The 25,149-nt window shown below is 40.2% G+C and overlaps 1 protein-coding gene across 4 annotated transcripts in view; it reads right to left on the reverse strand.

The window, feature by feature from the left end:
• Nucleotides 1-9,669: 9,669 nt before the first annotated feature.
• ASCC1 (activating signal cointegrator 1 complex subunit 1) overlaps nucleotides 9,670-25,149 on the reverse strand; it is an 88,129-nt gene continuing 72,649 nt past the window's right edge. For all 4 annotated transcript variants that reach the window (XM_042457461.1, XM_042457458.1, XM_042457462.1 and 1 more), the window contains one exon: nucleotides 9,670-10,095. In XM_042457461.1, coding sequence (XP_042313395.1) covers nucleotides 9,943-10,095 — 153 coding nt within the window. In that variant the 3' untranslated portion in view covers nucleotides 9,670-9,942. The remainder of the gene's footprint in view (nucleotides 10,096-25,149) is intronic.

Below are 25,149 nucleotides of genomic sequence, written 5' to 3' on the forward strand. Positions count from 1 at the left end.
ATTCAGGCTGCACTTCTTTAAACAAATAGTTTTTAAAAATAAATTATCTGACTATTATCTTTTCAGGCAGGAGAAGTGGGAACGTTTGGAGGGACCGGAAACATCTCTGCGGAAGAGGGCTGAGCAAGGAGGATTTAAGGCAGAGATCTGATGAGGCATATGAGCAAGGAGGATTTAAGGCAGGAATCTGATGAAGAGGGTGAACAAGGGGGATTTAAGGTGGGAATCTGTTGTAGGGGGCTGAGCAGAGGATTTAAAGCAGTGATTGAAGCAACAGGGGATGGGAGAGCTGGGAGCATTTGGAGGGACCAACAAGATTACTGCTGGGGACTTCCACAGAGAAGTGATCTGGAAGTTGACTCTAAAACACAGAATGGTTCTGGTCACACTGGCTGGGGGATACCAGGAGCTGGCATACAAAAAGGTAACATTTCCATACTTTGAGCTCTCAGTAGCAATCCATCCACCTGGCATGGCTGTCTTTTTTCTAAATCAGTGCTTCCCAAACTTTGGCCCTCCAGCTGTTTTGGACTTTTACTTCCAGAAGCCCAGCCATCTTGGACAAAAGGTAGGAACTCTGGGAGCTGAAGTCCATAATGTGTGGAGGACTAAAGTCTGAGGATCACTGTTTTAAATGCAAATTTCTCTGAGGAAAGTTTGCAGTGGACCCAGAACCTGAAAGCAAGCACTTCATGGAGCCTTTCCCAACTCTAGACCTATGTTTATCTTGTTTTAGACTGCAGATTGGAGTTCATACATCATCAAATACTCCTTCTTTAGGGAAGGGATTCTAGCACAATGATTTGTATGCTCTGCATGCAAAAAGTCCCAGGTTCAATTCTGGAATTACCAAACCAGAAAAAAGGAAGATAGGATGATGTAAGTATGTGATGTGAATTAATGTGAATTAATTTTCTATTATCTTGGGCCACACACAGGCAAAGTAGAAATGATTAAATTAGACAGACAATAATAGGAGTTGATACAAGACATGATTCTGTGTCCAGATCACCTCAAAACTAAGCACCCTGCAAGAATTTAGCTATGGGGGGGGGGACAAAATGAGGGCATTGATTCTGTCCCCAAATTTCTAGCATTGCAATAACTTAAAATGTCAGTTGAACATTTAAAAATCCAGTTCAGGCATCCAAAGGGAAGGGGCAAGCCAAGTTACCAAGGGAATGCAAACACAATAAATGTAAGAGTTCTCTGTGTGGATGATTTTCAACATCTCACCCTCTACAATATTAAAAATATTGAGACAGAAGGAAAAATTCATGGGGAGGGGGAGAGAATTCTTATTTGGGGAGCAATGCCTATGTTTTGCTCCCTCCCATAGCTACATCCTCAGGATCCTGCATGTTAAAACAAGCATGTTAGGGGAAACAGTAGGTGAGAAGTCCTTCCCATGACTTCCCATGTTTTCTGTGTCAAGAGGAATTTTAATATATGGAGGAACAGTCCTTTATGAGCTTCTGTCTGAAATAGTATAGGCCAGACAGAGGTTTACCCTTTCAATGAGTAGTAGATCTTTGCAATTAGTAAATGAAGCACAGAGTTATTACCTTAACAGATTCAGCCTTGGTTGCCTGATTTATGAATTAGCCACATGTGGCTATAAGTTTGCAGACAATGCCTGTGTGGCACTATGTTCATTACAGAAATGCACCAGCCATCTGTTCCTTTGGCAAAGGAGGCATGATTAAGTATCATGTGACATACTTCTAGCAGTGAAACTTGTGTGGTTTTAAGATGCTGCTATTTAGACAGGCTGTGTTACACAGAGGAAACAGACAAGGGCTTTGCAAGTATCCAAACCTTTTCACAACCATTGTAATGGCTGACATAGTTCTGGCAGTACACAGGATCATGAGCCAGAAATAAAGAGGATTTGATATCAGGTCAACTACGTCTTACTGTCTGTTCATTAGAATCATCACCTGCAGTTGTTTACATGCAATATTTTCATTACTCAAGGGAGGAGACACCATTTTCTGTGGCTGCTTTCTGGAAAAGAAATAAGGCAGCAATCCTAAGCATGTCTACTTTGAGTAAGCCCCACTTAATTCATTTTCAAGTTATCTTGAATAAGAGGAGCATACAGATATGAGAGCCGTAGATGTATAACAGCATATTAAGAATACAGCGTGGTGTTCTGGTTAGAGTGCTGACTTGAGACTAGGTTCAAATTCCCATTTTAATCATGAAGTTCACTGTGCTCTGATTCAGCCATGAAGTGATCTTGGGCAGGCCACTATTTGTTCACATCAAATACCCTTTCTTTAATAAATACAAGAGATTGTTTCAAACATCTGAGTCTTGCTTTTGTGTTTGAGAATCTGGGTGCCACAAGTCATGTGTTTGACCATTTGCCAGTCATATTTGCATTATACTGAGACACACAGAAACCTGATCTACTAAAAGCCACACATAATCTGATCAAACACAGCCCATCCTAAACTGCTTCATCCATCTTATTTATTGTCTGTGTGCAGATGGCACATCACGTAACCTCCTTTTAAGCAACAGATATTATGAACAGGCACTCAGATGACAACTGGATTCAAATGGATCCTAGTCAATGCAGCTTTTTTAAGCACCCTCCCTTTTTTGTTGTTTGTTTTCCTAGTGCCAAAGCACTGGGAGACCAATCTAGAGAAAATCTAGTGCTTAGCGACTGCATGAAGTTGATTTTTGTGAGACTGAAAAAAAAAAATCCTAACATTCAAACAGGATCTGCATCTTGCTCAAAGGTTTAATGAGACTATCAGTGTCAACATGGGGAGGGAGAAAGAAAAAGGACTGCTTGTAGGTATTATTCAGCCATGAGGTCTGGATTTTGGGGATCTCAGATGCAGATATCTGCAGTCTTGGGCATGCACTATCATTTTCAAGTCAGGGAAGCAATTTCAAAGTGGCTATCAAGATGAAAGTCTTTACAGTAAGAATAACCCTGTAATTTCCAGCTTGAATCACAAGGGACAGATAACGCAGGGCAACATGAGAAGCAGAATCAATTCAGCTGTATTGCACTTTGGAAGATGGTGCTTTGTCAAATGCAGTGCCAAGCTGTCTAATGGGGGAGAAAGTAAAGGCTCCAGCCAAAATGCTGTGTTCAAAAATCTAAGCAGAAAGAAAGTTGCAAAGGGTTAGCCCAAATAGCCTAAAGGCACCAGATCTCATCTGGTCTTGGAAGCTAAGCATGGTCAGCTCTGGTTAGTACTTGGATGAAAGCCAATGAATACCAGGTGCTTTAGGCTATAGTTTAGAGAAAGGAATTGGCAAAACCTCCTCTGAGTATTCCTTGTAGCATGGTGTAATGGTTTGAGCATTGGACTATGATTCTGGAGACCAGGGTTCAAGTGTCCACTCCGCCATTGAAACCCACTGGATGACCTGAGCAAATCATTCTCAGTCTCAGCATGGCAATTTCTTCTGAAGAAATGTTGCCAAGAAAACCATGTGATAGGATAATTTTAGGGCCATCATAAGCTAGAAACAACTTGAAGGCACACACCACACACACCCTATGAAATGCATGGTGTTGCTGTAAGCCAACAGGCGACTTGAAGGTACATGCATGGAAGAGGAAGACATGTACTTAGTTTTCCTGTTAGAAGCAACTTGACAAATGCTCAAGGGTGCAGCCCATTCTTAGTGTTAAAGGTGCTGAGGCTGCCTCTGAGTGGGACCGCTGAGTAGGTCAAAAAGCAATTAGTTTCAGACAGCTACTAAAACAGTAATCTAGATTTAGATATAAGGACTGTTTATGAGCAGTGCAATATCTTAAAGACATTTTTTTGCACTGTATGTCCTTTGGTTGCAGTGTTGGATTTGCTTGTTCCTAGCACGTTTCTTCTTCAAAGTTTCTGTATAATACTCTGGTTTTCTAAAAGATTTCTGAGTTTACATTCATCTCTTCCTATATACTGCATATTGTATGCTTCATCTTATGTGTTAGGATCATTATTCATTACTGTACTTTCCTTGATCACACCAAAGGCCTAACTTCTCCAGAGCTTTGTTCCCATATTGGCCAAGCAGTCGTCAATAGCGAAGGCACAAACAGGACATAAGTGAAACAGCAATATCCTGCTAGTGTTCCACAGCAACTGCTATTGAGAGAGACACTATTTCTTGTACTGGACAGAATGCATTATGCAAAGAATTCAGTAGTATTGCTTAGAAGAAACATCACATTCAAATGCTTTTCTTCCTTCCATTATGACTAATAACTATTGTTGGTGTCATCTTCCCCTTTACAAGCCCTCCCAACTTAGTGGTTATTGCTACTTCTAGTGTTTTGGTAACATGAATCATACTCCACCAAATATACATCATAGGGCTTCCAAACTAAAATGGCCAAGGGAAGAATAGGAGGGAAATGCAAGGAAGCTAAAAAAAAAAAGAAAAGAATATGGGGTACGTGGAGGGGTGAGCACTACTATGTTTGCACAGGCCACATGCCACAGAGATACAGTTATTCATAATGCTATTATTGAAGACCATAGATATATATGCAAGGTTACTTAAGCCAAATCAATACCAGCACTTGGAAAGATTCCTCTTATGGACTAGAACTCTCAGAATCCCCAGGCAGCAGAACCATTAGCTATGCTGACATGGAACTATGGGAATTTTCACACCAAGGAACTTTTCTAAGACCTGTGATTTGAAACAAACAAGACAGATATACCAATACATTGTTCCTGACATGTTTGGAGACAGCTCTCGCCGCCAAGGGAATGCTTTCATATAATTCTAATGCTTCTTAAAAAGCTGCTTGGGACTACTTTGCTTCTGGAACATTTAAAAGCCAGAGTGAAAGCAGTCCTCAGTAGCTCTTTAAGCAGCATTAGAGGCAAGTGAAGAATTTCTCTTCATCAAGAGACATATCTCCACATTAGTCAAGAATATATTGGTGCAAAGTCCATTTTTCTTCATTGGCTTTTCTCACCCATTTCTTTTGTAATGCGTTTTTAGCTCAAGTGCCATCACCTGTTTGAGGTGTATAAGAGCTCACGCTTCCAAGAAATTTAAATATAAGACGCTGTTAAAATTTCTGCACTACTTCAGCTACATTCAGAGTTCATGATTAACTGAAATTAGAGCCAAAAGTCTAGTCAATCTGATTCTGCATGTCATGCTTGTGTTTCTTTCAAGGCTGCTTCACACATTATATTACCAATGACAAGTTCTCAGGTTTTGAAAGTCATTCACATCTTCTGGAGGTCATTCACATCTAAAAATATATAAGCTTCTGCTGTTGTGATTGGCTAACATGCCTAGTATATTTATTGTATGCTTTCAGAAATTTGACTATCCTCCAATATTGCAAAAAAAAGATGGCCAGTCCATGGTAGAAATACTGGGATTTGGGGCCACCATAACATCTAAATCAGTTCTTTCTTCATGATATGTTCTACGTATAGACAGCCAGCATGGTGTAGTTGTTTGAGCATTGGACGTGGATTGGAGACCAGAGTTCAATTCTTCACTCAGCTGTGGAAAGCCATGAAGTGATCCTGGGCAAGTCACACACACTTATGATAGGGTTGCCTTAGGGTCACCATAAGTTAGAAACAACTTGAAGGCACACAACAACAGCAAAGATTTATATAGTGTATTTATAGGCACATATGTGGGTGCAAGCACTCAACAAATCTTAGAAGTTAGCCTGAGTCAAATTACACTGATTTTCTGTAGTCACTGAGCTTGAGAAAATTACCATCTTGTCCAACAGAATGGATTCTATGCCCTTTATGCCTATGTTGGAGGAAGTATGCCAACCTTTTTGAAACTTACCCACCATCTTCAGAAAGATGTATCCAAGGGATGCTGGCATTTGCTCATTACTTTTTTAATGCACCAAGTTCAAATATGTGCACTAGCATATCTACTGGCAATGTATTAAGTTTGTTTAGCATGATATGTGATGATGAACCTTAGGTATGTTCCACACTAAGTGTTTATGAACTGTGAGCTAATCTGCTAGCTGCAAGGTTCCATTCAGGATGCACTTCAAAACAGAATATATCTAAAACAACTTATTATAAAAGTAAAGATCCATTTATTACACAGCTTGCCCTCAAAAATGTCCACATGAGAACATGGCTCAGCTTGATAGAAATTAATTTCAGATCTGTTTATCTCTGCTGTGAATTTTATTTAGCAACTTAATCCAGCAATGTTGAATTAATTATAGGCCATACATTATAAAAGACTGAACTTATGAAATATATATATATTCAAAAAAGGAAAGCACATACAATTAGAAGAAATCCTTTCCAACCTCACTGAAATAAATTCTACTCGGCTAGTTTAGGCCATAACCTCATATATAATGTCTGTATCCAATTGGGCCTTTCTAAGGATTCAGTGCTATAGGGTGAATCAGAGGGTTCTGAAAAAGCCCTTGTGCCAATGTCAGGTTACCACTCAACCCATCTGTTTTTGGCCGTAATGCCCAGAAAGTAGGGAGCTGCCCTAAATAAAATCAAATCAAATCACAGGATCTGGACCCAAGTAATGAAATCCAGCCAGATTACTGCCATCTTCAATGATGAACAAGCAGCTAGAGAAAAATCAATGTGAGGCGATAAAGGACAAAACTGGCCAGGAAAGAACATTTATTGAAAAAGCTTCTATGCAGGAATGGCACACAAAGAAAAATGAAAATAGCACTCATGTCCTTTTAGGGGCTTCAATATTCAGTATGAAATACTGTATATTGCTAAGTGTATAAACAGCTTGGCTAGTGTATTTAAAATATATATTAAGCAGCTTTTAGTTGTACTTCTTCCGTCTTCTTGAAGACAGGTCAGACTTTTGTAAACAAGTGGAACACCAAAACCCTCTCAGCCTTTGCCTGGTGTAGAGGAAGAACCAAAAAGGTCAATATTTTGGAAAGCTGAGCAGGCATTCAAAGATCCTGAAAGCTACTATGGGAACAGAGCACTCCTGTAATCAGACTTCTTCTCTCCTAGCTGATTAACAAAGTTAAGGTTAAAAGCCTCAGAAGTGGTTCTTAATAGCTAAAGGGTATAGAAAATGACACCAATGCATTTCCCATTGTCTACCAAGAGCAGAGGTTTTGGCCCTGTGCAGACTGGCCTTAAAGGGCGGCTTGGGGGCGAAGTCAGGGCGTCGCGTCCACAAGATGCATGCCCCGACTCCACCCCCAGGGCAGCGTGATGCTGCGCCACATGGCATGGTGTCACAATGCTCCTCTGGTGCTGCATCTGCATGATGCAGTGCCGAAGGAGTGCCATAACACTGCAGCTATCACACCCTTTGCAGGGAAGGGCCCAAAAAGGAGTCACTTTTTGCAACTCCTTTTTGCTCCCTGCAAAGGCCAGATCAGGGCTGCGGCGTATGGTTGCCACAGCCCCGATCTGGCTGTAAAAGGGGCAGTTCAGTGATAGAACATCCTTGTAAGGCTAAACCAAGAAGACAGGGCTTGTCTGAGCAATAAAGAAACCTTGCCGAAATCAAAGATACCAGTATTATTGAATCTACCGTCTGTGCATAGCTTTTAACATTTGTAAATTCATACATTCTATCAGAATTCCTAGTAACAAAACTGATTTATAACAATCAGGGAGGGAAGGGGAGAGGATAAATGTGAGCTAAATTCTTATCAGCACTACAATAAGCAAACAAATACAACAAAACCCCAATTTATTTTCAACCAAATCTATGGATGTCACTCATTCAGATTGTCTGGGTTAAGGTTTGTTTTTGTATGCCTCCAAGTCAATCCCGACTTATGGTAACTCTAAGGCAGACCTGCACAACTTGGCAGTAGTTAGGGACAAAAATTAAATAAGTAAAACGTCTTTGGGCCGCATATAGATTTGATGAGATCGATCAAATCACCAACTTAGACAGTTTCAAGAAAGCTGCCAAGACGGATCTCTTCTGGTGGGCCTTTCCGGAATAAAGAACTCGGCCACTGTCGTCTCCAAATGTATTTGTCTCTGCCTACTGTTTTAGCTAATTGTTTTAAATATCTATGTTTTAATGTTTTTAGGTATTTTAATTCTAATGGTTTAATTCCTTTTTAAGGAAGTGGGGAATATTGGGTATGTAGTTTTCATTTTAACTTGTATGCCGCTTTGATTGTCCAGACAAAAAGCTGGATATAAATAAAAAGTTTATTATTTATTTATGTTTATTATTTATTTAATTAATAATGTATTGTTATTAATTAATATTAATAGTAATTCTGTTCTCCTCCTCCTCTCCTTGGGAGAAAGCTGAGTGGCGGAGGCGCCTTGCAGGGTAAGGCTTTGCCCCTCTTTCTCCTCCACTGCCCAGCCTTCTTCTTGGAGGAAAGCCCAGCAGCAGCAAAACCTTCAGGGGTGAGCATTCCCCCTCACAACCTGCTCGTCTCTTTGGGAAGTGGTGGTGGAGCCTTCAGGACTGGCCTTCACCCTTTCTCCTCCTCTGGCCTATCCTCACTTCTGAAGAAGGCTGAGCGGCAGAGGAGCCTTGAAATTGTTCCACATCCTCATGGGCCACCCAAAATCCTTAGCCAGGCTGTATGTTGTGCAGGCCTGCTCTAAGGAAACCTATCATGGGGTTTTCTTGATAAGATTTGTAAATTCAACAACAGCCAATGATTTTCATTTTAGCACTAAAATACCTTTATATATATATTCTTTCATGTCCTATTGTTGGCCTTTTACATTTCCCTCTCTTCTTCCATTTTGTTTTGTGTATGGTTATGAGATTAAAGTACTTTGGAACTTATGTGCAACAGCTGTGAGATGTTTTTAACATATAGTTCCCATTCTAAGAATTGCAGAAGTAGAGGGCTATGTGCGTGAGGGTTTGTAAGTGGATATTGTCAAGTTTACTGTCCACATGGGACTGTCCATAGGAATATTTAAGCACTCCCATATTTCTTGAGATGGTCTTCGTTACCTACGTAGCTGCAAATATAGAGACTTGTTTAGATAATAATAGCTGGTCTGAGATGTTGACATGTGCTCCTTTGCAAGAACTGCAGTTATTTTAGATATGAGAAAAGCTACTTGCAGGTCATCAGTATCCACTGAGAGAAGAATAACTTGATCAGACCTCACCTGGAATACGCAGTTCTGGTCACCACAAATTCAAGAACGTTGACAAACTGCAGCGTGTCCAGAGGTGAAATGTTTAGAAACCATGCCCTATGAGGTACAGCTTAGGGAGTTGAGTATGTATAACCTAGAGAAAATTAAGAGGTGATGTGATGGCCTTTTAAAAAATATCTGAAATGATCCCATATTGAAGATGGAGCAAGTTTGTTTTTTGCTGCTCCAGAGAATAGGATATGGAACAATGGATTCAAAATACAAGAAAAGAGATTCCACTTAAACATTAGGAAGAGCTTCGGGCTGGTAAAAGCCATTCAACAGTGGAATATACTGCCTCAGAGTATGGTGGAGGTGTTTAAACAGAGGCTGGATGGTCATCCATCAGAAGTGCTTTGATTGTGTATTCTTGCATGGCAAGGGGTTGGACTGGATGGCCCCTGTGGTCTCCTCCGAGTCTTTGATTCTATAACATAGCAATGAGAGAGGAAAGCTTTAACAACTAAAAGAGAGTTGGTTCTCAGGGCAATTGATATGCCACAAATGACTAATATTCAATAAGTGTCAGAAGATCAATTACTAAAAATAGTGGAATGGAAAATTTGAACTTTTTAATCTGCAGCTCATTTAAACCCTATTCAATGCAAATACAATTAATTTCTTCTGTATCTAGCATTTGCACATTAATAAAAACACCAACCAATTATAGCAATTTATTTGCTAATATAACCACATTTTTTCCCTTGGGCTTAGATCATTTTAAAATTCCAAGACTTGATTAAAGAGAAGAGAATGAATCTGTCCCAGGAACAGGATCCATTTAGATCATCATTGTCTTTTGTTTCATGCTGTTCTGATGTCATCATATACAATCTGTTGGGGCAGATGAGTCTGCACTGGAGGAGAAAGTAATTTGCCCAGATGTTGCATAGTAACCGGAGCTATCTGTGGAGAATCGCTGAGAGAGGAAGATTGAATTCAGCTGCACTTCACCAAATCTGAAGTTCTCAAAGAGCTGAAAGAGAGGAGATAGAAGTCAGGGGGAAGATCTCCTATACAGAATGAATTGGGGTGATCTTGCAAACCATCTTCAAATTTATATACTTGACAAAAGCTTCAGAGATTTACTTGCCACTTTCCTCCACATACACATTTAAGGAAATCACTCTTACCAGCATAAAATGTTCTTGCATGATACAATATAAAATATCTTACAAGTTTTAAAAAACTAACTTACCTTTAAAATTCCAGCACCAGTTCTACATCATCAGATGTAGAAGGGCTTACTAGCCTCTTGCCTGGCAGTCATTAAGTTAAACAACAGTTATCCAATGCCCATATTTTGAAAATGTGTTTAGGAAAGAAGACCAAAGTAGATTGTAGATGCATGAATGAGTAGTTTAGAGTCAGTTGCACATTTTATAAATATCCTGCAGACAGTTCAGGTGATGCTAATCTATAATATTTCTCTGCTCAAAGGCCAAATATGACCAACATCTATATTCTTGGCTGCCTCTCTCCAGAAGATGGAATTAGGAATTTGATTTCTTTATGAGTATTCACTAGTCAGCCTTTTTAACAGTATGTGAATAAACTTCAACTTTCCATATTAGATTCCAGCTTCCAGAGGCTCACGCTAGCTAGCATAGGCAGTTATAAAGGGTTATGCAGTTTGAAGTCTAAAATACTAAATACTAAACAAAAAACTAATGTTTCCCCACACTATCACAAAAAACAAACATAACAGCACCTGCTTTGTACTTTCAGAGCACAAGCATTTACTAATCACTAATAAGGAGGCAACCTAAATAATAATGACAAGATTACAATAAACTGGATATGAGATATAAATAATGGTTGGTTCTCCAAACAGAGTAGTGAAGGTATTGTATGCTAATGCAAAATGCTGTGAGGAGTGAATTCTGTCCCCATCCCCCAGTTACATTTTTTATGACATTTTTCTTTTTCTTACGACTGCATTTCAAAAATGCAGACAACATTTTTGAAACATGTTGATTTTGTAGGGCTGCCAGAGGCCAGATCTAGTAACTTTGCAAATTATATGTAGACTATCGTCATCTCCCTCCCTCGTATTTTACACTTCTTGCTTACACAGAAAACAAAGGGGGAAAATAATCGTGAAATTAGCCTGAAGACATGCTTCCTTCCCTGGACTCTCCACAGGCTGGAATATGACTGTATCTTTTTCATCACACAACACAAGCTTGACAGGTGTGATCCCAATAGATTTTAGGAACTAGGTCAGAGGCCCTCTGTGTTGATATGTGGTGGTATCAAAGAAGATAGAGATTGTGGCATATAGAGAAAGACAAGGCTATACTACAGTTTAACCCTATGCCCCCAAATCTATATACAGCAGACCTTTAACTTGGGACAGCAGGGTTTTATTTGGTGAAAGGTACTTTATAATGCCTGTGAGAAATTAAAATGACTTCCGCTTATCTATGCAGGTAACTAACCTGCAGTCTTATAGTAGCCATAATTGGGCAGTTTTTGTCAAAATAAGAACAGTGAAATCAAACATGTTGAGGTTCTTGCCCCACTTCCCTCAGTAAAGCCTTTGAAGGGCACTTACATGCACTGACACTCCCAAACCTCTGGCACAGTTCAAGAGAAAGCAGCTTCAGAGATTAAAATTACACAGGAGACATATGAAAACATGACATCAAAATGCATTATACAAAGAACTCAGTAGTATAGCTCAGAAGAAACATCATTGTTCAAATGCTTTTCTTCCTTCCATTAAGAAGCAGGAAATTGTTCTGGCTTAAAATGCAAGTAATGTCTTTGGGAAACCTTTCAACAAAAACACTAATTTCAAACTCAGTTTAATGCTGCTGTGCCAAGGGTCAACAGTGCTGAGTAGTTTAGTTTCCCCAGCATGGAGACTTTAAAAACCCATACTCCTTCTGACCTGTTCTACATTTTATATCTGTCCCTACAGACCTTATCTCAAGATGGGCATATTCAACTCTTCCTGCCATTAAGGGCTCCCAATGGCTTTGAAAAATCTACAGCTTCATTAAGCTCTGCTCATCCATAGCTGACGATCCATTGATTCTTGTGTGTATAACCACTGAAATTCAAATATTTAGTTGGCAGGCATAATGTTATATTTCACTCCTTTCCAGAAATGTATTGAACATTCCCTGGCATAGGTTATTTCAAACCACTTCTTCACTGGCCTTGGCTATTTGTTTGATGTTCTATGACCCTCTTATGTAAATCACAATTTGACTAAGTGAGGCATCTCATTCCAGAAGAGTTTGCTAAGGGAGCCTGAGGAAAAGGCAGATTGCACAGAGATGGGAAGCCTTTAAGAGAACTTTCAGCTGCCTGGTCTCCCTGGTGTACCTTCAGATACACAGATAACTGGGAAATGGAAGACAGCAACCTGACTACATTTCTGTTGCAGGATGTGATGTGATACTGAGCAGAAGAAATTTTGAAAGTGCCTCAAACTCCAAGGAGATTGATCTGACTCCCCAAAAAAAAACCATTGTGGGAGTCTGGAAACAAAACAAAACAGTTAACTCCTCTCGGCAGCTTTCCAGAAATTAAGAGAATCCAGAGATTCAGAGATGAAGTTGTAAATACGAATGGTAATAGTCACACAGTTCTACTAAGCATTACTTTATCTTTGGGAACAGAGCTTTTTAAAAGTAATTTGTTCTTATAAATTGTTACAGTCTATTGGTAAGTAACACATTTCAGTTTCTTGATACAAGACTGAAAAAGTACCTTGTTGCACTGTTTGCTGCTTTTTATTACTTTCCACTACTGTTTGAAGGGGAAATTTTTAGAAATAAGCAGAAAGCCAGTGTGGCTCAGTCATTTTGAGTGTTTGACTATGACTCTGGAGACCAGGGTTTGATTCCCAGCTCCACCATAAGACTCACTAGGTGACCTTAGACAAGTCACATGCTCTCAGCCTTAGGGGAAGGCAATGGCAAAAACTCCTCTGAAGAAATTTCACCAAAGAAAACGCCATGACCAGTTCACCTTAGGGTTGCCATAACTTGAAGGCATACAACATGCACGTGCGCACACAGAATGCCACAAAATTTCAACCCTTCCTGTCGAATGCCTAAAAATACTCTTCTGAGAGCTCATTCCCACTACAATTTGCACCAAATCGCAGATCGGAGTATATGACCCTTGTTCCCACTTGACAGCGAATCTGATCCTTATTCGATCGATTTCAGTGGCGATGGAGCGGGGCAAACACAAAAAACCCAGGTTTTCCTGACAGTAGTTTCAAAGTGGTTCTTTTCCGAAAAATCAATTCTGAAGCGAGTTGAATAAGTGGGAACGACAGCTCAGAATCAATTCATTCTGAGGGGAAGGACAAATGTCAGAGGGGTGTTTACCATCCCTTCCTAGATATGTCACCCCCCCCCAGTGCTGCCTTTTTATTTTGGGTGCTTTTAAATAAATAAATAAATAAATAAATAAATGAAATAAAAAAATCAATAGATTGGTCAAGCAACTAGTGTTGCAGAGGCAAGTAGTTGCTAAGCCACTCCATCAATTCATCAATTAATTCTGTTTAAAAAACAATAACATGCTGTGTCCCAAGTCTTCCTGCTTTTCCCCCTGGATCCTCAGTCTCTTTCCTCCAGGTCCCCAATCTCCCTGCTCTTTCCCCTGGGTCCTCAAGCTCTCTTTCCCCCCACAGGTTCCCAGTTTCCCTCTTCTTTTCTCTGGATCCCCAGTCTCCGTCTTCTTTCCCCTGGGTCCCCAGCCTCTCTTTCCTCCGGGTCTCCAAGCTCTCTTTCCCCAGGGTCCCCAGTCTTCCTCTTCCTGCTGGTTCACTTCCTTCCTCCCCCCACCAAGCCTGGGCTGCCATGATTGATAGTTTTTTTAAGCGGCGCAAGTAGTGGGGACAATAACCATGCCCCCCCCAAAAGCTATTACACTGGGGTAAGAAAAAGATCTGCTTTACAATGGGAACCAGGGACTTTTCTGAATCGATTTCCAACGAGGAGCGAGGGCGAATCAAGAAGTGGATTATACAGTAAGTGGGAATGAGCCCTGAGAGTAACTTTTGGAAATAATTAGAAAACATTATATTAGTTTCCACGCCTGCTTATTTCTTTTGAAATTTAACTTTATTATACTCTCATTGCCTGGAAAGATAACTACAGTAGTTTCATGTAAGTGTATTACTTGTAACTTATTACATCAAACCTCTGTTTGGAAGTAATATTACTGATGTAAGTAAGTATCATGGTATGGCTTTCTGACACTCAAATACCATCTTTCAAATTGATAAATATTTGTCTACTTAGGCCTTCTGAATGGGACTAGGAGAATTCTAGATACTTAGCCTGCAACACACATTTACAAAAAATAAAATTATACCAAATAGCAATGCTGAGTCCATCCATAAATGAAAGTTCAGTTTCACTGTGGCATCAGAGTGACTGTGGAAAAAAGTTGTGTTCCTCCACTTTAAAAGCTGGCCCTATAAAACGTGAATTGCTACAACATTACCAAAACAATGGGTAGAAGTGTGGTTTCAAAAAGATCTAGAACTTTGGGGGTAGAGGTGTGTAATTAATCTGGAATAAATAAAATGCCACCACAACATATGGGTAAAATGATTTTTACTTGTGTTTGGTTCTTTTAAGTTTAGCAAAAATAAATTTTAATGAGTTTTTAAAAAAAACATATATAATGAAAAATGAGACAGTCAAATTATAAAAAAATATTAAAATAAAATCTTTCACACAATTATACAAATGGGAAAATAATCTGGAATGAGACTTGAAATGTTCATGCAACCCACATTCACACAGATAAGCAACAACTGTGTGTATGTGTGTGTAGTATGAAGTCACTTTTAAATGAGAAACCCACTTTGATGGAATGTAATATTTTGTGAATAATTTTCTGTAGACCACAGCAGTTTTGATGGGGCTTGTACTTTGTATTCAGTGGCCAGAAATGAGATTTTAAGACTACACCTGTTTTTATTTTCCATATATTTTAAATAAGTAGCTCTCACAGGTCCTCATAATCCTGCAGTTCTGCTTTCTCAGCAAACAGGATGTTCCCTGCACTGCCTACACAACAGGAAATTGTTACTGTCAGGTTGTTTGTGAGCCTGAAGATGTTTTTAAAGTAAGGCATATTGAAGTATTTATTTGCAGGGGTGGGGGGGCATGTTGCAGTTTTAACTTCTAAAGGGATTATCTGCCTCCAGGCAAACTAGCACAGGAAGCAAAATGCATAGGATAGGATATTGCAAATATATATTTGAGAAAACAAAAGCAAGTAATCTTTTCCAATAATGGCAGTTCCTCTTTGAAAAACAGACTGGGGCACATATATAAATTTGCTTACTACATAGCTTCTTTTAGCAAAACAAAACAACAGAAAGCAAAAACCAGCTGCATTGTGTAGTTCTGCCTACATAGCTGACAGCTTGCCCAAGGGGCCAAATGCCAATAGACACTTGTCTGTAGGGCATTTTTAATGTGGCACACACTAGGGACAGCTCTGTGAACTGCTGGTAGAGTTCTGAGATAAATGCCTATTTTGGCTATCAATTCCAAACGAACCAGGAAAATGTGGTAGAAAAATTGTGATAGTTCTGCAGTGCTCAGAGGTCCTATCCTCTGAAGGCAGACATTAATCTGGACATCATCATCATCATCATCATCATTTATTTATATATCGCATGGGAACTCCAGCTTAGTTACAATATGGTAACAACACTTGCTGAATCTTATTTCCGCATGGGATGAAATGGGGTGTGAGATAATTTTTCCCCACTAGCTTCGAATTGGTATAAATTCTGCTGATAATTTTTTATTTTATTTTATTCTTATGTTGCCCTTTTCCTAAATTGGATCCAAGGTGGCTCACAAAAGATACCTTAAAAACAGCACAACTTTTAAAACATACTAAGTTTTAAAAAACATTAAAAACATACAAAAGCGAACACCCCAGTAAGAAGTTTCTATGATCATATCTGATATGTGTGAATTTAACAGAATCACTTTCTATTATGCATATACTGAGTGTCCATTTTGGTAAAGAATTTGATAGCTTTGGAAATAAACTTTCCAATTTCTTTATTTCTTTCTTATGTCCAGAAAATGGAGGAAGGTGTAGGATGTCACATAAAAGCTATAAGATAGATATATGAACCAATGGAAGCACATATCAAGCATATGAATGCATTTGTGTTCCCTCTAATTCATCCCTCCTGTAAAACAGGTGGGAAAGGATGAAGAATCCTTCAATACTAGTACCCTTTGGGTGCTGCCACAGCACTGTTTTTTCCTCAGTCAACTAGAAGCTAGGCTATAACTGGTTTCAGAAAACACAATGGCATGGCACCCTATGGCACCCTGTTTCTCATTACAGTCTTGCAATACACATCACCACAGCCTAAACAAAGTACTGAGTGACACATTACAAGATAAGCCATGGCAATCCCAAGCAGAAAATAACTGAACATTGGGTTACTGATTTTTTTTTTTTTTTTGTTCTTACACATGCATTTTTTATGTTATATTTTATATAGATGCTGGTCTTTGATTGTAATAAAGTATTTCATTCATTCATTTTAGCATGGGAAAAAATAGATTAACAAAAGTTCACATATTGAGTCTTGTAAAATAATAGGAGAAAAGAACCATCTTGCAGGATAGGTAACTGGCAGAGATTTATTGTTGTTTCATTTGTGTCTTCAATTCATTTCTGACCTTAAGGTGATCCTATCATGGAGGTTTGCCTTTGCCTTCCTCTGAGACTGAGAGTGTGTGACTTGCCTAAGGCCACCCAAGGGGTTTCCATGGGTGAGCCCAGGCATTTGAACCCTGGTCTCCAGAGTCATAGTCCAATGGTCAAACCATTACACCATGCTGACTCCCAAATGGCAGATACTCACAGCCAATACAGTAAGCTGTTTAGCAGAGAATGGGAAGATAGGAAGCTAAATCTAACTCCTACAAGTCACCCACCAGTTGAATTTTAACCTTTTGACAAATATGCCCATGAGTCCAGGACATGTGAGCTGATAATGCAACCAGGAACATGGGGGCGAGCAAAGCAGAAAGGCAAGGCTTCAGCAACCACATTATCAGATGCTTCACAGATTACTTCTCCAGACAGATACTTCACTCAAAGTTTGTCAGCTCCCATGTGACAGACTTGCATTGCAACTATTTCAGTACTGTAGCTTTGATTTTGAGAGGCAAGTAATTTACTCTACATAATTCCAAATATTTTGTATTAAAGATTTATGCACTGCATTCCTCTCCAACTCCTGTGAAATGTTTGAAGGGTTAAAAATAGTGTAGGAGATGTCCCATTCTAGTGGACGATATTGTGAGCTTAAGGAACTTTGCATTCCATCTTGACCCAGAATTAATAATCTGAAACTCCTACATTGTTGGCAACATGTCACCATATAAGTAGCTAATTCTCTCCATTATGTTTATGTGGCTCTCTGGAAATACGTACATGGTGGAGGTGTGATGTTGACAGACTTCTGGCTGGAGTAAGACTCTAGAATTACTCATCATTAATTTGGAGTCTAACCTTGTACGGTACTTATAGCAATTTGGAAGGATTTTCAATTTATGGTATATTGTAAGAAGGAGAAAGAAAATAATCAGCTGGTTGGCAAGGTAGGAAGTTTTAAACTGAAGGACAGTGAGACTGAATGGTTTTATAGAAGTGGAATTTTGGACTCTCTTGCCTTGATTGCTGGCATGCAGAAATAACCCATTTCTGCAGATTGTTCCTTTAGCCTTCCTGAGAATTAACAGTGCATCTCTTGCTTGGTGAATATATGGAGCAGTGTCAGAAGGGACCTGATCTACATCAGCTATAATACTGGTACACTCATAGGAAGTGCCTTATAATGAGTCAGAAGATAGATAATTCTAGTCCAATACTGTCAATTCTAACTAGCAGCAGCTTCCCCAAGTTTCAGACAGGACTCTTTTCAATCTCCAGATGGAGCCTGGCAAGGCATGTGCTTAACCACTAATCTACAGCTCCTCACCAGTAAACTTGTGTTTGGCACATGTAGGGTTGCCATAATGGAGGACCTCCGAACCGGGACAAATGTAGGACCAGGTTTGAAAATGTAGGACTTTTTTTTTTCCTGGCTAGGAATTAAAAAAAGGCCTACATTTTCAAACCCTGTCCTCCTCCTCCTCCTCCCCCGGCTTCGGAGGACGCCTAGGCCGGCTCCAAGCGGGGGAGGAGGAACGGGGGGCCGCTTGGAATCGCGGCGATTGCCGCGGTGCCAAGCAGCCTCCACCTCCTCCCGCCTGGGAGGAAGCCTAGGCCGCTCCCAGGCGGGAAGGGCGCGGGGAAGCTTGGCATCGCGGCGATTGCCGCGGTGCCGGGCTTCCTCCCCCTCTTCCCGGCCGGAGAGGGAGCCTAGGCCGGCTCTCAGGCCGGAAGGGCGGGGGAAGCTTGGCATCGCGGATCGCCTCGGTGCTGGGCTTCCTCCCCCTCCTCCGGCCTGAAGGGACCCTAGGCCGGCTCTCAAGCCGGGAAAGAGGCGGAGGCTGTTCCTCATTGCGGCGATCGCCGCGGTGGGGGAAGCGGCCGCCTCCTCCTCCCGGCAGGAGAAGCCTCGCCGGCTCCCAGGCCGGAAGGAGGTGGGGGCCGCCCTCATCCGGCGATGGCCGAGGTGGAAAGCGCGCCTCCGCCTCCGCCCTGGCCCACAGAGGCCTTGGAGGCCCCCCCGCGGCCGGAGCTCCGACCGCGGTGGCGCCTCAAAGGCCTCGCTGGGGCCCGGGTGGGAGAGTCTCCGGGCTGGAGCTCCAACCGCAGAGAGCTTCCCAGGCCTCAGCAAGGCCGCGGGGCCCGGGGCCGCGTGGGCGGGGCGTCCGGTTTGGGCACCAAACCGGACCGGGACCGGACGGCACCGCCCAAACCGGGACTGTCCCGCCGGGGGCGGGATATTGGCAACCCTAGGCACAGGGATCTGTAAAGGAAGCAGGCCGTTAGAATTCTAGGCAGCTTCTACTTATCGTTAATATTAATTTTCAAGTTTTAAGCTCTCAGTAAAATGCACATTTGATAAACACAGTCAGCCCTCCATATCCACGGATTCTGTATTCACAGGTTCAACCATCCATACCTTGAAAATATCCCCCCTCCACCAAAAAATCCCAAAAAGGAACCTTGATCTTGACACTTTATACAAGGGATACCATTTTACTATGCCATTATATATAATGGGACTTCTGCATCCACTGATTTTGGTATCTATGAGAAGTCCTGGAACCAAACCCCAGCAGAGTCTAAGAGTCCACTGTACATTTTCATACACTCATGCTTAACTGTTGACATCATATTATGCCCTTTGTTTCCTTTTGTCAAGCTGTGCATTTTTAAATCATAAAAATGTACACAATCATTTGTTAATTAACCCTGATTTATTATTTTATTTGTTGTATATTTTACAACTGTATCTTGTTGATTAGCTCAATAAAATGATTTGGGTTGGGGGAGATGGGAGGACAACAGGGATTTCCAGTTGATAATAATAATCTGAGGCTACAGCTCTTGTTGTAATCCCATTAAACTGAATGGGAACTTACTTCTGAGTAGAAAAATACAGGATTGTGCTACGAATAAATAGTGTCAGTCACAAACAACTAATATGTAGGTATCCATGCAGTAGTCAATATAAAATATAAAAGGATAAGATGCTTAAAAAGTCAACAACCAAGCAATAGACAGTTGTCTACACATCTAAAGGTCTTGGAGCTGTTTAGAGAATAATTAAAGATTTGGAAAATAATACTATAAATGAAAAGAGCTCAGTGGGAACAGAGATCACTTCACAAACAGTGATCTCCCCTCTGATTTTTCTTTGTTTGCATTCCCCCAATTTACAAAACTAAAATCATGCCAAACGAAGCTCTAGGTTAAAAATATGCACACAAAAGATGAAGTGCCCTCTATCTACCCTTCAGCTTCACAAAAATAATCTGAATTAGCGACTGAGAATAAATAATGTTCTGAGTATAACAAAGGTGCATATACTCCAACCTTTCTCACAAGGTAAGAGGCTGAGAGGCATTTCTATCTTTAATAATTGGCATCTGCCATCATCACATTAATTATACCAAATCTGGACATACTGTATGAAAATTAGATCTATGATATTCCTGCAGGGAGAGGGGAAGACCTTCCAGCTTGATGTAGGTAACTTGGTATTTGTAGGCACAAGAGCTCATGGGAGTTTAAGAAAAGCTCATTATTCAACTCCAGGCTAATCATTCTAATTTTTTATTCAAATTCAAGAAGAAAGAGAAACTTGAGGAACTTCCTGACAGTAAGGGCTGTTCGACAGTGGAACACACTTCCTCGGAGAGTGGTGGAGTCCCTCTCCTTGGAGGTCTTTAAACAGAGGCTGGATGGCCATATGTCAGGGATGCTTTGACTGAGAGTTCCTGCATGGCAGGGGGTTGGACTGGATGGCCTTGTGGTCTCTTCCAACTCTGTGACATTGTTAGTCAGTCACTGTTTTGACTAACCTTATGATTTCCAAAGCAAGTACAGCCGTTAAAAAAACAAACAGCATCCTTTATGTGCATAGTTACCTAGGATGCATTATCTTGAGAGTAAAAAGAGAAAAGGCATACTGCCTCTGCCTCATATTTATGTTTAGTGTAAGACAGGCAGAATGGTGGGAAATCATCCCATCAAAAGAACAAGAGAAATGTAGGATGCTGTCAGTAAGCACAATGCCATGGAGATGGATGCCTGGCACTTGCCATTCACAGGACCCAGGAAAGGAGAAATATAAATTCAAAAGAAACGTGTTTTATGTTTTTGCCAGATGTGATTTAAGTTACCCAGAGGACAGGATGGGGGTATAAATATGATGAATAAATCCATAATATTATATTAAAATAAAAGATTTAATGATAGTTTCAAGCATACTTCCAAGTAAGACTTTTATAAATTGTTCTTGGTTATGGTCTGTTTTGAACCTTTGAGAAACACTCTTCTTTTTGTTTGGTTCACGCAGCTACCTTTTCCCAAACTGTGATATGCTACTTCTATTTTCAAACCTTGAAAAGGCTACAATAAATCATAGGGCTAATATACACCAGGCTACTAGCAGAGCAACATTGCAGCTTCATTTATGAAAGCCTGGATGTGCCAGCAAAACCTACTGTTTTTAAATCACTTGTCATGAATGCAACAAGCAGGAGAACATTAATAGATTTGCCTCAAAAGGTGCTGGGCAGCAAGCAGGAGGGCAAATACATCCAGAAAAAGAGCAAGGGGAAGCAGAGGTATTTAAAACTTCCTTCACGTAATCTTTCTGCTCTGCACTTCGAGAAGGCTGGCCTGGATTTCACTGCTACTGTCAGAGATATTGATCAAAGCTTTACTTTTGCCTAAAGTGGCAAGGCCAAAAAAGGGACCATTTGGAAAGAAAGAAAGAAAGAAAGAAAGAAAGAAAGAGCAAGCCTGATAGTTTTCCTAAGAATCTCAATACTCCAGTACCATGGGAACAACAGCTCATTACCATGCTTTGCAGCTAAAATTTACCACCAGAAAAAAGCACTTTCATAAGATGCAATGCAGACATTCACCTGCACACATAAGTGAATACATGCACATGGTCTGTAGGGAGGTCCATCTGCTGAAAGCACTGCCTTAAGATAAGGGTATGGAAGATTAATGGTACAAAATTGTCCCCTGTGAATTAGTGCTGGCAGCTGGCAGAGATAGAAAGCATCATTAGACCATACCAGCTCATCGACCGGCAGTGCTGCAATGAGGGCTAAGGTCTCAGCCTGAAGATAATAACATTTTAGGCATTGGCAGGTGTGTGTTTGTTTGTTTTTTAAGAATACGGTGCCTTGCAAGTGATAGGAAGTGAGTACCCTGTATAGCACTGTCAACTCTAGCTATAAATACACTCTTTGAGCATGGATAGAACAGATTATAACAAAAGTTAGTTTCATAATTAGGCACTGGCCCTTTGATGCTGGTGGGGCAAAGAGATGGACCACATGCATATATGTGCGCATGCGTGCATACACACATACACAGAGTTTTTATCCAAATACATACATTTAGTTTGTCTCCTCAGGAAAACTCTGAGCAATCCACTGGGAAATTCCCTATGGACCAAATCATCTCAGCTTTGCTCCAAGGAGTGAGGTTGCTTAGGTGCTCCATCAAGATAAAAGACTAATAGCAATATTCTCACTCTCCCACCACAACTGCAGCCCCTGGTTTCCCCCCAAAAGATATGTATCATTGGGAGTGTGCTCAGTTCCTGCCCTCTCCCTAAGGGCCAAAACATGCACAATTATTAAGCAGTAAAGTTCTCAGCTGAAAACTTCACTATACCATTTTGACAGATTGCCAGCTATTTCGCGTCCCACAGGGGTAGAATGTGGAATTTAAGCTGTGGATGCTTGAATCCGTGGATAAAAAAAATCCATGGATAAGGAGGGCCGACTGGATAGATAAAAGAACATGTCAAGGATGCCTGTTATCCCCACTTCTCTTTATTATGGTCATGGAAATACTGGCTAGGAAAATAAGAAGTGATTATTCAATACGAGGGGTGAAAACCACAAATCATGAGTTTAAATTAAATGCCTTCATGGATAATTTAGTAATCTTCTTGGATAACGCAAAAAAAAGCATAGAGAGACTGGTAGAAATATTAGAAGAATTTGGAGAGTTAACGGGCTTTCAAGTTAATAAAAATAAGAGTGGAATACTGACAAAAAACATCTCGATAAAAGAAGAACAACAACTAAAACAAAAAATGGAAATGAAAGTAATGAATGCCTAGGTGTAACAGTTACAAAAAGAACCCTATATGAGAATAATCATACATACACGTGGAAGAAAATAAAAGACGATCTAAACAAATGAAAAACATCAGAGCTCTCATTAATGGGAAACATAGCGACTGTCCAGATGAATATACTGCCAAAGATGTTATACTTATTCCAAACAATCCCAATTATAATAAATAAAAGATGTTTTAAACTGTGGAATAAAGATCTAGCAGACTTTATTTGGCAGGGAAAGAAACCTCGTATCAAACTATCTACATAACAAGACAGGAAGGAAAAAGGAGGGCTTGGATTGCCAAACTTGCGACTATATTACAACACATGTGCATTTACCTGGATAAGAGATTGGGTGACATTAGAAAATAAGGAAATACAGTCCTCCTTCTGTTCTCACGGTCTTGAGACTTGCGTCCCTCGCCTATATGCAGGACGAATGGAGGGAGAAACAATGGGGCGCGAAACTCAATTTTTGTGGAGAGGTCCAGATTGGCTCACATTACGTAAGGAAAGCTTTGTATACATTGTGGATGAGATATAAAAGACATTTCTATACTAAAATTCCAATATGGACCTCTGTGCATGAAGCCTTTCATAGGAGAGAAAATTTATTTAAAGGTAAATGGCTTACATATGAAGATATTCTAACCAAAACTAATGATGGATATAGGATAAAGCTTAGAGAAGAACTAAATGAAGAAGGAATAAAAATACACTGGTTTCTCTATAGACAACTAACAGAAAGATTAAAAAAGGATATGAAAATTTACAGAATAGAAAAGGAGACAAAAGAATTAGAGAAAATATTGCAGACAGGAGAAAAACATATGATAACTAAAATCTACAAATAATTACTAGACTATGAATTGAAAGAAGAACAATTAAAGCAAGCACGATAAAATGTATGCAGAATATAGGGAATCCAATACCACTATCAAGCTGGGAAAAAACATGGAAGGAAAATCTTAAGGTATATGACTCCCATCTAAAATAGCTAAGATATAGAAGAATAAGAACAACATGTGCTGGAAATGGAAATGGAAATGGGAATTAGGAACACTATACCTCATGTGGTGGCAATGCTGACTAGCAAAAAAATTTTGGGGAAAATATTTATAAAATTATCACAGAAATAACACATAAGAAAATATCTGAGTCCGGAATTCTTTTTGTTGAACATCACAGATGTCACACAAGATAGATTAAATCAAGATGAACTAAGTACAGTCACCCCTGTACTGGGTTCCGCGCCCTTGAATATCCATAGAGGAGCGACCATTGCTATCTCCAATGGCCCATGCGCCCAGGCCATGTGCCCAAGGGTGCACCCCATTCAAGCCTATGAGGCTTAAATATGCATGAGATTCTGTTTGCATGTGTGTGTGTGTCTGTCTGTCTGTCTGAAACAGATCCCCTGTGAAAACAGAGGACCAACTGTACAATGTTATATATGATCACAGCAGCGAGAACAATCTACACAAAGTTTTGGAAAGAGAAAACAACGCCCACAGTGGAAGAATAATAATGGAGTATCTTACATTGTAAACATTTCATCTTGTGACTAAAAAAGACTACCAAATTAACCATAATCACATCATCTATAAAATAGGCACCAGTAAACTGTGATTTTCCAAATGTTGATGAAATACAGTACTACACCTATAATCCTCATTACGGACCAGGCTGGTTAGGGCTAATGGGAACTGAAAGTCCAACACTACCTGAAGGACTGCAGATTCTTTTTGTTGTGTGCCTTCAGGTTGTTTCCAAATTATGATCTAAGGTGAGCCTATCACGGGGTTTGCTTGGAAAGATTTCCTCAGAGGTAGTTTGCCATTGCCTTTCATGGAGGATGAGAGTGTGTGACTTACCCAAGTTCATCCAGTGAGTTTCCATGGCTGAGCAGGAATTTGAACCATGGTCTCCAGAGTCCTTGTCCTATACCCAAACCACTAAGCCACACTGGCTCTTAGCCCTGATATAAATCATGTACATCTGCTCTTCTAGAACCACTGCCATGGAAAAATATTACTTAGAGTGCAATGTATCATAATTGTCAAAAATTTGGCTAACTCTGAATCTGATACCGGTACAAGCAAGGGGGGGGGGGAGTCTGCAAGCAGCTCACCTATCAACCATGCTATAATTTATCATAGAAGATAATGTCTGTTGTATGGGCCTGAAATTCTTGTTCAAGCTTTTATGGCAGAACATATACAATTGGATCAATT

The sequence above is a fragment of the Sceloporus undulatus genome, chromosome 3 (genome assembly GCF_019175285.1).
Source record: "Sceloporus undulatus isolate JIND9_A2432 ecotype Alabama chromosome 3, SceUnd_v1.1, whole genome shotgun sequence".
NCBI classification, from domain to species: Eukaryota; Metazoa; Chordata; class Lepidosauria; order Squamata; family Phrynosomatidae; genus Sceloporus; species Sceloporus undulatus.